We start from the raw sequence: 18,188 nt of genomic DNA on the forward strand, positions 1-18,188 counted from the left end.
AGATTTATTCCACTCTGCAACGTACAGACCGGTCCTGCGGATGAAATTGTATAAAGCGAGATCGCGTGAGGTAGAACTCTTACTTCTCAAAAGCCGTATGAACCGAGTACAGGTTCAAGTTTACTGTTCTACATCGACTAAATAGGAACAATTTCTAAATGGGACAAGCAAATAAACGGTTATTTTAATGTTTTATGAGGAAATAAAGAATGAATGAATTGTGTGATTTTTAAAAGTTTAAAATTATAAATAAACTGATATTACATATATTCCTTCAGACATGTATCAAACATGAATTGTTAATTTGTTACCCACCTTAACAGTCAGCACTATATGTTTTGATTCAAATATCGGCACGGAAAGTTCTAATGATGTAACTGAATACCAGTACAAATATACTTTCAACCTGAGGAAAATTGAATAATTTCAGTAATATAGGTTCTGTCTTATGCTAAATTTTATTGTGATAGGCGAGATTTAAATGTATAGAAAACCTATGTCTATATACTTGTATATATATAATGAATGGATTTAAAGGGAAGAAAGAAAAAGAACATTACGTTTCTTCGTCTGGTTGCTCTTTAATCCGTTAATATGTCAGGTGTATCGATTCTCTCAACAGTTTAAACCCCCTTAAAGAGGCCCCAATCAGTAGGATTTAAACGCAGATGATCTATATCAAACTTTAACTAAATTTAAAAAGAATTATTTTGATTGGAAGTCTCTCGTCTCGAACCCTCGATCCCCGAGACTTTGCACACTTAGCAACCAAGGTAAGTGAAGCTACATATTTTATTAAGGAAATTCGGATTTTTTGTAAATAAATAGTTTAATGGAAATCCAAACAAAAGCTTCTGTAATAACTGAGTTGCTGAAAAGAGTTTATGAAATATTAATGTTTTTGCCAGGCTTATGACATATCGATCCTTTATCTGCGTTATATAGCACAGATTGATCGTCTTGGTGGCGATATCTTGGGATTATTACCTGTATAAAACACCTTTATGAAACACACCTAACATACTCCACAGGTCAAAGCCATGCCGTCCAGTTCTGCTTCAGAGAAGGGTCGTGAGAACAAAATTTACCGCACCCCTCCCACTCCACCCCCTGACGCTCAGTTAGAGAAGGAGAAGGGTTTTGTTCTGGACTGTGGCGCTGTCAGCAGTATTTCTAACGACTACTCCAAGACTAACCCTAAACTAGGACCCGTTATTCCCCCCTATAACTCACAGAAAGACAAACATGTGGATGAGTACTTCGAGTTCATTGGAGTTAATGAGACACTTGAAAAAACAGCTCAGGTAAGAGAACGGCATCTGCTTTTATTTTTTTCTGATATATATATGTAAGCTCTTCACTGTTTCTATACAACTTTTAATTTAGCAATGATAACCTTTTCATTCATTACACATTAAGGCGAACTTTACAATTTAACAGTAATTATGAGAGAGTGTACTATACTTTATGAGAGTGTGCTCTTCTAGGTCCGCAAAACGAGAGAAAAAACAATGCGATTTTATTACTATGACAATCGCCATATGTCTTCATTTCTATTAATTGCATGTGGTAAGTTCTTCAAAAGTGTTAAAATGCTATGTTTCTATATTATCTTTTGTTCAGTTTTCAACAACTCGAACGTTTGTTCACTTCGAACTTCTTTTGACATTCTATAAGATTAACATTTCATTTTACCTGTTGTAAATCAATTCAAATACTTTATAAACCAGTAGGGGGTTCATGTATTTAAATATTGAGGGACGAATATCCCATTCCAGTTCAAGTACTACGTGAGGAAGAATATAAAGAAAATAAAGGCTGTAGCTGTGTATTGAGTGATAAAATACCTTCAGAGTCAATCAAACGAAAATGATACACAACTTACATGTCATAAAGGATAAAGTGATAAGGTGTTCCCGGGTATTCAGACCTGTAAGGTGATAAAAACTTCGATCAATCGTTGACACAGATTATGGTCAAAATAAAGAGAACCATTGGAAATGCATTGATTTTTAAATTTTTATAAAACTTAACATGAAATTTAAGCATCTTTATTACATTTTTTTTTCTATTTACTTTTTGAGACATATATTTTGGATTTTCCAGAGCAAAACATGGACACAGTCATTTTATTCACTATTTTGTATTTTAAAAAAAACAAAACATAAATAATGGTAGCTAGAATGAGGAATTATGTGCATGTTTTAAGGGGGAAGGGGTATGTGTATTTCCTTGTGCTTCAAACTGCTAGCTGTGCTTTGAATGCAGCCTGACAATTTCCTCTTTTCCATTGTTATGATGAGATAGGTCTTTGAAGAACACATCCTATTATAATATCCCTTGTATTATCTCTGAGCCTCTCCCTACCCTCTCTCTTGACCACAGATCGACTATCTACTGAGATCAATGATCGGATGGGGAGATGTTACACGGTGCAGTCAATCTAGGTCTGACTGTCTTTCTTTTCACCTATTTTACGTCTACATTGAGAACTACAGAAACGTTTACATTAATCGATACGACATCAGACCAAACTCCGCAGGAATTCTATAGATTTTAACAAATAATATGAAAGAAGCTTAAGTTCAGCTTAAATATGTGCAGTTTGTTCGGCTGTTAAATCAATTTTGAAAATCTATTTCTACATTTAAACAGTCTGAAATTAAAGGGAGTGTACTTGTGTTTCCACGCAGGGAGTATATGCTCACCAGGTTCATTATGTTAGCTGTTCATGTGTTAATTTTTTTCAATTGTTAAACTTTTATTGTACAAACTTTAGTGAAATTAAAAGTTTCAAGTTTTAAAAAATTTTTGATGTCTTTTTTATCACTTAATCTTTGTCTTCATGGCGGATGTCCACTTCGTAACTCTTTAGTTTGGTTTGTGTGTTTGGTTTACTGGTTTTTTTTCTGTCACACCTTTCAAAATTATAGTTTCAATAATAAAATTTAAATCTTTAAATCTGTCCTGCTTTATCAAATATGCAACCAAAAATATGACAGGCGTGCAATACCAAGAGGTAAAACCAAAGCATATCTGATAAAGAAAAGAAATCATTTTGATATGATTATGTGTACATGTATATTGAAATATCTACTATGAATTCGAATTGCAGTTCTCATTTCATAAAGCTAGATTGTTTTTCTGTTACGTTTGAAAATAGACTATCTAAAAACATCATTTTTTTAGTTTTTCATACGTTGTCTGTATTCCAATTAAAAGCCAAAAAAAGATTAGATTGTCACCAAATGAGTAACCATCTCCACACAAAATCCCCGGCATACATATTGGATTTTAAATTCTTCCTCTCCGTCGGAGCTCTTCCATTTTGCATTTCTTGTATATTATATCTACTTGAAGTACTAGTAACTCATCGTGACGGGTTAACATGAAATCTTTCTCTCTGTATTTCAGAACGAGGGTGGTACCTCCATTGAGGGACCAGTAGCCGACTACTTCCACGAAAAGGGCACAGGATTTCAGTACCTTTCACTCAGGAACCAATTTGGTGCTGGTAAGTCTCTCTCTCTCTCTCTCTCTCTCTCTCTCTCTCTCTCTCTCTCTCTCTCTCTCTCTCTCTCTCTCTCTCTCTCTCTCTCTCTCTCTCTCTCTCTCTCAGAAGAAGGGAAGTACATGCTTCTCAGTTGTTTTTCTTACAATAATGAACAAATCTAACAGAGGGTTTGCATTTCGTAGGTCATTCGGGAGAGACTACGGACGGCCACGCCCAGTTCATGCAAGGAGTCCAGCCCGTGATTGGTTACAACGGAAAGTTCGGGTATCGTCGTAACACCCCGTGGCTTCGGCAAAAACCGTCACCTTTCGGAACCGGAAGTCGATCAGCTACCCATTGATCGCAGTCTTGCTAATGAAATCTGTGATATACTTATAAACCTGTGTATATAAAAGTCATATCATCACTGCATTATAATGTTCGTGGATCTTAACGAAAAGCACATTTCTTGTTGAATGTATTTGATATACTTGTGTTTGTTTGCTATTTTGTCAAAACTTTTGTGAAATGTGTAAAAGTGATAAACGTTGCAATTTTTATTTTTGCGAAGATTAAAATCGTAAATATGTAAAGGAATTAAACCGTTGTGATGTTCTCTCAACCTTGACTACTTAAGATTATTATTTACATACAGTGTTCTCAAATGAATGCTGAAAACAAGATATGATTATCCATGCAGATTACTAAATTTTTAATGTGTTTATTAAAAGAAAAGAGGAAAATCCTAAGTTTGAATATTTGTCATTACTTTTTTGTAACAGAAATTTGATTTTTGAATTGTTTCATTGTGTTGTTTGTTTATGAAATAATGCAATAATACATTATTCAAATTCCATTTTTTTGATTTGTATATATAGTAGAAATTTCATAATATAATCAAAAAGATTACTACATGAAGAAGTTAAAGTGTGGTAAATTTATTTTTTGTAAACATTATGCCTTTTATTGAGAAAAAGAAATAGAAAACCGTCTCATGCCGAGTTTCAGGTGCTCTTGGAGTTATCTTCCTTTAAACGCTACACTGAAATTACGCTGACAATAATTAGAGTGATCTACTCCTGTCTGTCTTACTGGTATAGAAATAAGCAAGAGTTATATTGAACCAAAATAGTGAGCTATTATTAAATTACATGTATAATTGAACATTGATATCCCAGTTCGTTGAAATGCTGTCTGATTTTTTTCTTTTCCATTTTTTTCCTTATATTTTTATTTTTATTTTATTTTATTTTTTTGGCAAACTATGAAAGTTGATAAATTTTAATTACGTGGTTCCTACATACATGTATTACTTTTTTTAACATAAAGTGATGACGTAAGATCAAGCATAATGTGTTATTTGCATGGAATTTAGAGTGATATAGTCAGCCTAGAATTTTATCAATACGATATTACACTCCAGCAGATTTTGATTTTGTAACTTAACAATTAGCAAGCTCCAATTCACTTTTGGGAATAAAATTGTCTTCGTATAAATTAAAATAAAAAAAAAGTTGTGAATTTTTTTAAGGAGGGGGGGGGGGGTGTTCCAGTGCGATAAAAATAGTCTAACATTCTGACAACGAAGATGATATACGAAGGACTCGCCTAGAAGTTCTGGTTCCAACTAGGGCCTTATGGGAAAGGGTTCAGCTTCATAAGGAATAAAGATTAGTACTTGTTTAGATTTCTTTCATAAAAATTGGCATATTTCCATTTTCCCCTTACCAGAGTTCGATGATATGAAACTTACTATAAAATCACCTTTCCAATAACCGCCTAATACGATCCAGGAAAAGTCAATTATAAATGTCAACTGGGTATTACCGTCCACTGGTGTGTTTATCTGACATCAGTTGCGTAATTTGTCGATCATAACGGCATAACCTGGAGATGACTTTTCCCAGTAACAATGGCCGATTACAGTAAGTCCAGATCAGGAAATTGACACGGGCTCGGACTCTGCGGGTACCTGCTGACCATTAACGGGAGGCCGGGGTCACGTGGTTACATGTCAAGCGAAAAACGGGGAAAGTTAGAGGGCTTCTGAAGGGAAGGCTCCTTCTTTGATTTATATTCATTTCACAATTTTTAATCTTTATTTTTATTTTTAAAAAAGATCATTTTTTAGGATTTATGTCAAGTGGGCCAAATTCGTTTTGTAATGAGTGTGTTTTTTTTTCAATCAAAAGACATGAATATTTGAGTACCAGTTAAGCAGACATTTTTTGTTGTCTAAAACTGAGTCCTGTTAAATAAAGAATAAACGTAACCCGTTATTTCTTAAAGTGCTGCTCAATGTTGGTTTTCTTCATAATTATACGGGCGATTTACCTGACCAAATGGTCAACAGTGAACGACACGTGCCGACCACTAACCTTTCACCTGGCCGGAGAAAAGCTCGTGGCCTCATGTGGTCAATTTCCAGAGTCCAGGCACGGGTATCAAAAAGTCACGTTCTGTTTCGATCTATGACCCGTACCGTCGGATGACCAAAACGTGCGAGTCCATGGCTGTGTGTTTTACCCTCCAGAAAGTGATAGACAGCTAAGTTTGGGAGCAGTCGAGTGCAGGGTAGATTGGTGAATTGAAACGGAGCGTAATTAAAGAATTGACAAGAATTCTCTCTCTCTCTCTCTCTCTCTCTCCAACAGATGGCAGTATTTAATACGGACGTTTATTTCAATTGTTCTTCCCTTAACCGCACTGCAAGGTGCTTCCTGATAGTATCTTTACACGGTTCTACAATAGAATCAGACAACAAGAGTTCCCAGGTCGATTATCACACAAAGGAAAATCAGTCGGTATGAAAATGATTGTTAATCACTAAATATTATATAGCACGCTCACGGAAAATCGCCATCTGTAATGTCCCAAACAGATACAGTTAGATTCTCCAGAGTCAGAAAGATAAGGGTCTGTGTCCCTTTCACAAATTGAAGAATCCCTTGCATTAAAATGGAATTATCCCGTAAAATTTACTCCAAGAGTGAAATTTTAAGTAGGTTATAGGCTTATAAAATATTCAGAATTACGGAAAGATATTCGTTCACATTGACTTAGCGTATGCAAAAGGATTCCATAATTTCTTTCTATCCTATATATGTAACTTGAGCATCTTAAAATACGTTCCGCGAACCATTTCTAGTCAGCGCGTTGAATTGATCATATCAATGAATGAGTGTAAAGATATTCAATTTCATGACACCTTACATATAAATAAGTTTCTACTATATTTATTTATTTATTTATGTATATATTTATAGCATTTCTGCTTTGTTACAACGCACTTTGAAAAATTACGCAGTTTGAAAAAAAATCAAAGTGCGTTAAATTTGGGACCAAATCAACGCACTTTGAAAAAATGAAATTTCTTTTCAAAGTGCGGTAATATCGACAATATTAACGCACTTTGAAAAAATGTGTATGCAAATCTTTGGTATTTTATAAATAATTGAACCTGTTTAATAACTTTTCGGTGATAGGGTCACTTCAGGATGTGAAAGTGAGCATACTTTGAAAATCCTTTCTCTCTTAAATGTTTTACTGTAATTAATTTTTTCCAGTTTGCATGCATTTAATGTAAACTAAAATTTATCGAAAGTTTTCAAAGTCATACCAGTTAAAAAAAAATACATATATTTGGGTCACAGGGTCCTTTTTGTATATATATAGTGATTGTGTAAAATAAAAAACAGTACGTTACCGGCCCCGGTGTAGCATAGGCATCGGGTGGGGGGGGGGGAGGTAAGCACACAAAAGCTTTGCGAAGATTTACATAATATAGGCATTGAAAATTGGGGCTTACCTTGGTGGTACATTTTCAATTTGCTACCTACGGCTATGTACAATGTTTAAAAGAGAGAGAGAGAGAGAGAGAGTTGGCTGAGAGACCTTCTACTCGTCAGTTACGCTGTGAAAAGTTAAAAGATGAAAGAAAATTGTATATTCCGAAATATTATTTTTTAAGACCAAATGTTATCAAGTTTAATGAATTGTTTTCTTCCAAAAATGTTGGACTATTGAGTAAACTTTGTTCATTTATTAAAATTGTAAACGAGAGAGTCAAACCTCCAGGTTAACATCAATGTAAACAATTATTATATATGGAAATACTTGATAATAAGTACACTTTGTATATATGTTATATGTTATGCTCACGCATGTATGTATAAATGTTATAATAATATGTATGATCTTTATGTTGTTAAATAACAATCAAAGAGATGTTAATAAACTGTTTAACTGGTCAGTCGTCTTCTCCTTGTTCTTAATGAAGTTAAGTAATTACATGTAAATTAAAAAAGTTTTTCGAAAAATATAATTATTACAAATTGATTCTCGTAATTACGGTACTAAAATCTAAGTCTAGATTTTTTTTTATTTGATACATATTTTTTTCAAAGTGCGTTAAATGTCCCCATGGTAAAAATGTTTGTGAACACTCTTAACGCACTTTGAATTATTTTTTTTCAAAATGCGTTAAGTGTGTCCCAAATTTAACGCACTTTGAAAATTTTTTTCAAAGTGTGTTGACTTTGTCCCAATTTTAACGTACTTTGAAAATTTTTTTCAAAGTGCGTAATTTGTTCAAAGTGCGTGGCCACACAGCTTCTCAAAATTACTATAGAACAATAGATTTAGAATTTTTAAACAATCAAAGACTGAAAGTAACTTACTGCTGTAACTAAAATAATAATGATAATATAGACTAAAGTTTGAAAATACAAATGAAACTACAATCTTGTTAGATCTTGAAATCCTCAAGTACTTTACTTTAAACATATTTTTATTGAGTATAATTCAATCAGGATTGGGCAACAGGCAATGCCTATGTACACCCTCTCCTTGTATAATTGGTCAAGATACAAATTAGTAGGAAATAACATGAACATGATAATCAATAAAATTATAATGAAAAATAAAGATTCACAATCAAGTATTATTTATCAGTATTATATCTAAAAAAAATGACAACCCCCTAACTGTATGCATATTACTTACATACTGTTCCAGCTTAAAAATAAAACAAATATTTGAAAAAAAAATTATGCATTTAATAGAATATTTAATATAACAGTGTCCCTAATTTAGTCTTTTAGAAGATTTAATAAATTTTTTTACATATGAAAATATTTTACCATTTGTTTGATAAGAGTATTGAGATTTTCCTCTTAAGATCGAGTTCAAAAACAACATCAATGTCATTTAATTTTTTTACCAATATGTTTCTTTCAACATTATACGATGGGCAGTTGATAAAATAATGTTCAGTATCTTAATGAAATCCACACTTTTGACATGATTGAATATTTGATAAAAAATGATTTTTTAAATGTGCATTAAGATTACTAGCATTGTTTCGCAACTGACAATGCAAGATATTTTATTTATTCAAAGTTAAAGTACCTACAAGGTTTATTAACACAATTCTTAAGTTTTGCTTTAAAGATAGCTAAAAGGAATCATCTTCACTAAGACTGTTCCAAAGTTTTACGGTTGAGGGAATAAAACTATTATAGTATGACATTGTTTTACAAACTGGTATACATAAGTTATTACAAGACCTTTTGTAAGCATGTTGAACAGGAAAACAAGATTGAATCAAATCATACAAATAATCAGGTGCAGAACCATTAATCATTTTATACATCAATTGAAGTTTATGTTTTTTTCTTCTAAGATATAATGGTTCCCATCCTAGTTCACCATACAAACAAGTTCTGGATGAATTAACTCTAAGCCCAGTAATAATTCTGGCAGCTTCTATCTGAACTTTTTCGAGCAATTCTGAACTACTTTGGGTACAATTATCCCGCGCATCAGCATATTCTAAAATTGGTCTTATAAAGGCAAAATAAATTTTTATTAGTGAATTTCTATCAATACTATGTTTCAGTAACCTAATTATATTTAATCTTTTACATGCCTTTTCATATATATTCAATATGTGACAGAAAATCTGCTTGAAATTGTAATCCTAAATGAACATGAGTATTTGATTGTTTTATATAATCACCTCCATATCCAAACTGAATATTAGGATAACTTATTTGTTTTCTAGTAAAATCAACATTAACAGTTTTTTCACTATTAAAATCTAAGCCCAAGCTTTGGACCAATTTCTTATCTTTTTCTTTAAGAGACATTGTTGGAGCATTGATATCATTGTCTATAATAGCAAACAAAGAGGTATCATCAGCAAACAGTCGAATATTACAAGATATATCTTTAGCTATATCATTTATATATAACAAAAACAAGAAGGGACCCAGTACAGACCCCTGGGGTACTTTGAAAAAGTAGTGCCCCCCCCCCCCCCGGTTTTAGTAAACGGACCAAACTTATTGTTTTCGTATCATTTTGCCATCTTTATATGAGTACTTTACTGTAAGTGAAATTAAGAAAAGAAATCAATTTTAGATATATGCAGCATTAATTGTCAAATATCTATTATTTCCTATAATAAATATAACATCTTTAAAAACATCCTTAAAAAATGGAAATAAAAAAAAAGCAATCTTTGATATAAAAGTTGGCATCATCTGACTAGCAACAGTAATTTTCTGCTTTAGTTTTAGGTCAAGGAAATAAAATGTTGGCATGGCATTGCTTCAAAAAATGAGAGTTTGTCACTTACATTGAATTTATAACTTAATAAATTGAATGCAAGGTCACATCACACTATCAAAGCAAGAACCACCATTGTGCAAACTATCAATATCAAAATTTCATTTTATTCCGTTAAATACGTCAGGTCCCTGTGGATTTTAGTGACATTTTGTAACATCGCGCAATCAGAGTACTGCCAAATGTCTATAAGGAAATAACAAAAAGATCTCAAACATAGTATATGGTTTGATAAGCCCCCTATAGGACCTTAACCATGTATCGGCCATGAACTTAATATGGCTACATATATTTCCATCATGAATTTTATAATTTTGTCAAGCATTGTCAAAGGCTGCAAAATCTTTGTCCCGTTTTTCAAAATGACTTGAGACTTAGACCAAAATATTATTTTGCAAATTACTTTCTAATCTATAAATAAAGGACAAGATAGGGTAAGACCCCTTTTTGGCACCTCGTTTTAGGTGTCTTTTATAATGATGCAACAATTTATAAACTGAAAACTACTAATCACCCTTGCAACAAAATAAGTATTGGTTCTAAGTTATGGGATACATCGAGCTTAAAGAAAGATCAGAAAATATGTCATTTTCCGATTTTTCTCATTTTTATACCAATTTTGATCAATTTTACAGCACATTTTCTATCAGAAAACATAGAGCACAAGCTTGCTAATCTACCAAATTTGTATTTATCATACACCAGTATCAGATGCATCTTGTGTGTAAAAAATCTCAGATAGGCAAGCTCTATGTGCTTTATGTTTTCCAAAGTGAAAATTTTAAATTTGACGAAATTTCATCAGAATTGAGAAAATACGGACAAAACTTCCTTTTTCTTCACCCGCTTGTAGCCTCCGTATAAGCTTTGATTCAAAATTATTGCTGGTTTCAAAACAAGCATCAATTTCAGTTCTTAACAACTTCAACAGTTTTAACCGTGTTCTGATTTTTACATCAAATAAGGGGCCAGATTAAGCGATTACCATATCTCGTCCTTTAGAAAGATATTTTCATGCATTCGCTTTTTAACACAATCCTTAATTTTGCAAGATCTCACAATTAATCATTGAGACTTTTTCGTCTAAGTCGTAAGTTCTTTTGTAAGACAGGTCCCTGCTTGTCAGAGTTATGCCAACAGTTTGCGTACTTGATTGAATATGAGTATAAAGGACTCTCTTAATTGTCCCCCGCTTTCGCGAAAGCGAGGGGACATTAAATCTCATTCGTCTGTCTGTCTGTCCGTAGTCTGTCCGTCACAAAAACTTTAACCTTGCCCATATCTTTTGATTTAGTGGAGCTATGACTTTCATATTTCACATGTGTATTCCTTGTGACAAGACCTTTCTTTGGGTACCACCAAATTTGACCTTTTGACCTTGACCTTGGAGTTTGACCCACTTTTACACAAAAATTCCAAACTTTTACTTTGGCCATATCTTTTGAATAGTAGGTACCAGGACTTTCATATTTCACATATGTATTGTTTGTGGCAAAACCTTTCATTGGATAACAACAACCTTGACCTTTTGACCTTGATTTTGGAGATTTACGTACTTATGAAAAAACTTTAACCTTGACCATAACTTTTGAACGGTGAGGATGAAGGCTTTCATACTTCACATATATAATCCTTGTGAGAAGACCTTTCATTGGATACCAATAACTTTTGCCCTTTGACCTTGACCTTGGAGTTTTAATTACATTTTAAAAACTTTAACCTTGGTTACAACTTTTAAACAGTAGATACTAGGACTTATATTTCACATATGTATTCCTTGTGGCAAGACATTTCATTGGATACCAACAACCTTGACCTTTTGACCTTGACCTTGGAGATTTATGTACTTATGAAAAAACTTCAACCTTGACCATAACTTTTGAACGGTGAGGACTAGGGCTTTTGTACTTCACATATGTGATCCTTTTGAGAAGACCTTTCATTGGATACCAATAACTTTTGCCCTTTGACCTTGACCTTGGAGTTTTAACTACTTTTTAAAAATACTTTAACTTTGGTCACAACTTTTGAACGGTAGATACTAGGACTTTTATATTTCACATATGTATTCTTTGTGGCAAGTCCTTTCATTGGATATCAACAACTTTGACCTTTTGACCTTGACCTTAAAGATTTATGTACTTATGAAAAAACTTTAACCTTGTCCATAAATTTTGAACAGTATTGACTAGGGCATTCATACTTAACATATTTAATCCTTTTGAGAAAACTTTTCATTGGAAATCAACAACTTTGACCCTTTTATCTTGACCTTGGAGTTGACCTACTTTTAAAAATTTTTTTACTTTGGCCATAACTTTTTAACGGTCAGGATTAGGGTTTTCATCCTTCAAAAAATCAACTTCACTGTTACTTTCTAAATAAATGACATAGGATAGGATGTTCGTATTACACACAATATGTCATAAAAATAACATCTCACCCACAAAGACACCGAAAGCGGGGGACCACAATTCTTTGAATTTGCTTGTTTTGATCGTTTTGTCCACCCTTAGGCCCCTGAGGACAAGATCCATAAGACACTTTTAGCCCATAGAGATGCAAAATACCAAAAATGGTAAAGATTATTTCAGTAGCTAAAATTATCAAAATAAGTAAGACAATTCAAGATGATGGAGCGATAGGACCTGTGACTCGGTATTTGCATCCAATGTATAGAAACTTTGAAAAAGAATGAACTTAGGCCCTTTAACTACTATTTCTTACTATGATTGGCTCCTAATTGTTACATTAGATTGTGCACGGTTGTAGAATTAGGCAATAGGCACTCATTAGATGATTAAGTCTACTCAACTCACATATCGAGGAAACTAGGGATTTTTGTTATGTTGGATGATTCCGAAAAGGACATCTGGGATGTTAAGACAAAACTAATAATTTATCTTCTAGAATTTCTACTTAAAGAGTCGGAAAATTACACAGTACTCTTAAGCAATATTTTCAATCGTTGGCATTTTGTGAATTAATGTAACTAATCATTTCCGGTTGATGATCAGTAGGTTTATGCCTGTGATCTCGATGTTAAATAAGGCCCAGAACCGTCATTAGCGTTGATTCGTGGTTGCATATTTTGTATTTACAAATATGATTATGACTGAATATGATACAGGACGAAAGACAAGTGTCGTGGAATTAACGGTAAACTAATCCCTTTCATTTTTCCGGCTGTACGTGCTATGAAGGAATTAAGCAACTTCACCATCGCAGGCTGCCCAATAAGGCCATATTCCAGAGTTTCCTATATTGCAATATTACAATCATTGGAAAATTGCGAAAGGTATAGAAATAGTCGTTCGTCAGGCACGCGCAAAGCACGCACGGAATAATGGAAGGAATTAGCGTAAATGTCACGCTTGATTTTGGTTATCATAAGTTAGAGTCTGTCATATGGCGTGGACAATTGACGTCGATAACTGGAAGTTCTCCTCACAAAGGAAAAGTTTTTGAGATTTTATTAACGTCAGAAATGCCTTCCAAGATGGCGGAGAACAGGAAGTCCCAATGGGAACAAGAGATCTTTTGGAGTCTGGCAACCGAAACTAAGAAAATGTAAAGTGACATTGAAGTGTAGAGGCTTAAACATACAAATTTGACATTTAAGAGAATCGTCGAATTTTATCTCATTAAAATTCATCATTCCTAATCACTAAGAGAAAACTACTGAAATATCAGAGCCAAGTAAAAAATAAGAATATCACAAGCAATTAAGGAAAAGAAAAATCGAACAAATTCAAGCTGAAAATCAAAGAACAACGGGTTTTTTCATAAATAAGGCTTATCATACCTCATCTAATAATTTTAGCCTTTCGTTGACCCTACCCCGATTGAATTATTTAAGCGTTGATAAAAGAAAATTATTTGGTACTTTTATTCAACTCGTTGACTCGGGGGAAAAAAAACTTTGCGAAATCTTAGACCCGCTCATGAATTTGATTTTCTATTTGCATTTCACTTCTTGAAAGGAAATCTTAGATCTTCTCCTGAAACGATGAATTTATTATTTCTTATATCTACCTACCTAGTCCTTGTTGCAACCGGAAGCACATGGGACAAGGACTTGGGATTTCCATTCCTCTCTGTTCTTGGCTCACCCCAAGTTAGTACACGTTTTATTTCCCCCAGTTCTTTTTCTAAGGATCGCATCCATGTTGTTTTGGCGGCCTTTCTTCATTCTGGGATTCAATTTAATACCACTCTTCTGATATTTTTGTATAAAATTATATTTGAGACTTCAGAATTTTCAACAAATATTTTAAAAGACAGATCTAGATAAACTTGACAACAAATACGAGAGGTATACAACAGTTTGTTCCTTTGGAAGCAATATAAGTTGGGGGAGCCGAGGGGAAAGGGACAACGGAACAGAAATTTGAAATTTAAAAAAACTTGTTCTGGATGCTATGTGCTGTCCATTGCATGTAGGATATGTTGCCAAAATTATAGGAGGATTCTTACAGGCCTGTTTAGTGAAGTGGAAATTTCTATCACTTTTCCTCAATTCACAAAAAAAAACTACTTGAATCATTGGACAGGACTAAATAGCAGCAATCAATGTAGATCCACTCGGTTTTAATTTTTTACACTGAGTATAAAATTCAGATTATCATTTTGTCTGTCGAAATGATTTTTTGGCTGACAGTTGACAATAAAAGCTAATAAGCAATTCTTAATTCCTATAGTGCCATCGTCCATTCATGTATATGGACATTAACACTTTGCACTCTGCCCGTTAAACTGGACCTTTAAAATTTTATTTCACTTTATACACATTCAGACACACAATTCTTCATTGCCTGTACGAGCAAAAATTTTAATATTATTTTATACAAACTGACTTGAACTCTATTTTTATTAATTTTAAAACTGTTTCTTTTTTATGATTTACTTTTTCAAATTCTGCAAAGAATGGTTGTAAAAGTGTATAACCCCAAAATGGGGGTATACGTGTTACAAGATTTTTATGAGGTTAATCATGAATTTTAAAAAAAAAAGCATTAAAAGAGTTTAGAATTTTAATTACGAGATGATAAAATTGATGTATTTATGGGGTGGATGAATATGTAGGTCGTGAGCAGATTCAATATTAATTTGTGAATATTTGCAATGAAAATTTCAAAAATGCTCTTTTTAATGAAATAAAAAATCATTTTCATAAGTTTCATTAAAAATGATGTGTTTTGGTTCCTTACTGAATAAAATACGAGATCATACTCCTCTGTATTAAATTTTGGTTGTTGAATTTTAGAGGTACAGTAGGTATACTCTGAGGCACGTTGTGTTAAAATATATGCATAAAAAGACACGTCTTTAATGGGATTTTAAAATTGTTTACGAGATATTAAAGATATTCAATGGAGAAAAAAAATATTAGTACAGTGTATTTATTTATAGAATTTTTTGAAAACCCTGGCATATATCTGAAGGCTTATTTAATTATAAAAGTTGTGTTAATGAGCCAGGCACATAGTATTGGTTTTGAAGGGGGGGCAAATATTTTATATTAAGTAATTCAAGAATAATTTTATTAATGCATAACCATGGGTCTGTTTGACATTACAGCAATAAAAAAAGAAATACCAGGGGAACCGGTAAAATGTTATTTTGGAAAACACACACACACCCTTCAACATACAAAAATTGTAAATTATATATGGAATGTTACATGTAAGTATGTTTCACTTTCTTTTTCATAAAAATTAAGAAAAAAAATTCTAACATTGATTGTTGGGAATTATAGATATACCACTGCGTATATACATGTAAACATCAGCTTCTGCATGATTGAAATAATTTACGTTATTTTCGGGAAAAAAATATTTGTGAAAAGATACCAAATGACAGCTTTGTGGGTGTGTTTTTGTGTGCATTTATAGTATTATATTAGTAAAAGGCTGTTGCAGGTGTGTTTTTTTGCGTGAAGTTTTGGGTAAAAAAAATTGGAGGGGGGCAACATCTGATTAGGCAGACTATATACAAGTCTGACACTCTGATTGCTGCACTACTAGTATTTCATGATAGGGTCCTTGATTTTTAACTCTTTTATAAAATGCTTGAGACAGAGGATCGTTTTTCACGTTTCCCTCACCGAAATGACGTTATTGTTCCCGAATGACGCCTAAAGGACTTCCTACTTACCTAAAAAATAAAGCACAGAAAAATTCTATTGAGTCAGCTTCCTTCTTATTTACTGAGTATTGAACACGACTTCTTTATCTGAACAAATAGTTACCGCTTCCTCTTATCGTGTACTTAGAACTGAATATGGCTTTCTTATTTTCCAAAATGACGTGTTTTCTTTTTTCTTTTTTTTTTTGACTTATATTGTTGACATGTGCTGTAAATTATTTTGTTTATGTTATCTATTTACTAGCATTTGATAAATTAATGAAAAAAGGCTTCCAAGATGCAGAAGTTACAATAAATAGAAGATATTGTTTAGAAAAACAAAAATAAACATACAAACATTAAAACACACATGCAACTGCCTCAAAGTTTTGTTGTTGTGTTCATTTTTATTGAACTTGTTTAGAACGTTTTTTTTTTAGAATAAAGCCAAACCTTATAACTTAAAAAAGTGGACGAGGGAAATACTTTTACAGAGAAATTGTACATGATGGGGAATCTAAATCAATGAATTAAACAAGACGATAGAACCCAGATGTTCGAGTTTTGTTTAAAACTGTGAAGATTCCTTTCTTTTTTTTTTTTTTTACCTGTACCTTAACAGTAGTAAAAAACAAAATAGTTAACACTGCTCATACGTTCTAAATAATGCAAAAAAATTCGTAAATAAAAAAATATATATGGTTCCCTTCATTTCTAATGAAAAATTGAAATAAATTCTTGTGAATGTCTTTTTTGATGTTCCGCATGTATACTCTTACCTGGACCCTAATTATCCTTCTATTGTTCGGGAAAACCTCCCAATATACATAGAATATACAAATTCATCACACCTTTACTGGGTGAGATTCTCGGGTGCGCGGCGCGCGCTGTCATCGGGTAGCGCACCTGCCGCATCAAAGACGCCGTGAATTTCGGTATACCTGGCCAGGTAACACTTCAGACGCTGCGATTCGCCTCCCGTAGCCCCCGGGTATGATACACAGTAGCCACCCAGCTACCTGTACATCATTCCTAATCAGAGAGCCACTGAAGAAGCACGCTGATTACCAGAACAAGAACACTACTGAATTGGTAATTATTTTATTTCTGATAAATGATACAAAATAAAACAAATTGAAATGTAAGTGGAAAATATATGAACAGTGCTTTTATTAAATTTGCGTGTTTTCATTATTTAAATTTGTGTTATTATTTAGAATAAAAGTTGACAAAATTTAACTATAATTTTATATACATGTACTGGGCACTTAAAATTTGTCATAATAGATAAAAACATCTTTTTTTAAATTCATTTGAGTGTTTTAAAGAAAACATGGTGTAACTTTTCAAATTATATTTGAATTGTTCTTATATTTGGCAACTTGTCAATCTGTAAATGTATCATGGCTGAAGAAAATAGTGTTTAACACTGTATATCAGTTTAAACAGAAGTGGTATAGTGAAAAACAAAAGTCAATATTCATAGCTTGTAATAATAAATTACATTTATCATTCTTAATTGTGTTCAAAAATGAAATTGGTGAGAATTTCATTACTTATTTAATTGTAAATTTTGTTATTATTATTATCAAAATTTCATTAGAGGTGAGAGTGAATTAAAAAAAAAAACACACACACACACACATAAAATAATAATGAAATTTATTATACATAATAAAACAAAAGTCAATATTCATAGCTACATTTATCATTCTTAGTTGCTTCAAGTTGTAAACTTTGAATTTAATTAGAGGTGAGAGTGAATTTAAAAAAAAAAACCACACACACATATAATAATAATGAAATTTATTATACATAATAAATAAAACCTGGAAATACTAACCGAACACAAAAGTTTATGCTACCGTTCTGACAAACCCCAGAAACAGTAGCGAAACTTTTGACGCGAGCCACACGGGACGGTAACTCGCCGTTATCG

At 32.7% G+C, this 18,188-nt stretch overlaps 1 protein-coding gene across 1 annotated transcript; it reads left to right on the forward strand.

Moving 5' to 3' along the window:
- The first annotated feature begins 621 nt into the window (after positions 1 to 621).
- On the forward strand, positions 622 to 4,296 carry LOC134263239 (sperm microtubule associated protein 1-like). The gene is made up of 4 exons (XM_062745554.1): positions 622 to 773; positions 1,032 to 1,304; positions 3,415 to 3,514; positions 3,697 to 4,296. Exons 2-4 carry the CDS (start codon positions 1,041 to 1,043, stop codon positions 3,852 to 3,854), a joined length of 522 nt encoding a protein of 173 aa, XP_062601538.1. The 5' UTR covers positions 622 to 773; positions 1,032 to 1,040; the 3' UTR covers positions 3,855 to 4,296.
- Positions 4,297 to 18,188: the final 13,892 nt, after the last annotated feature.

The sequence above is a fragment of the Saccostrea cucullata genome, unplaced genomic scaffold (genome assembly GCF_032062105.1).
Source record: "Saccostrea cucullata isolate Sc308-1 unplaced genomic scaffold, CSIRO_AGI_Scuc_v1 ctg1418, whole genome shotgun sequence".
In the NCBI taxonomy this organism is placed as follows: domain Eukaryota; kingdom Metazoa; phylum Mollusca; class Bivalvia; order Ostreida; family Ostreidae; genus Saccostrea; species Saccostrea cuccullata.

Coding starts and splice junctions, on each gene's coding strand:
- LOC134263239 (XM_062745554.1), top strand. CDS start 1,041: ATGCCGTCCAGTTCTGCTTCAGAGAAGGGTCGTGAGAACAAAATTTAC. Junction 1,305..3,414: donor CACTTGAAAAAACAGCTCAG/GTAAGAGAACGG, acceptor TCTGTATTTCAG/AACGAGGGTGGTACCTCCAT. Junction 3,515..3,696: donor CAGGAACCAATTTGGTGCTG/GTAAGTCTCTCT, acceptor TGCATTTCGTAG/GTCATTCGGGAGAGACTACG.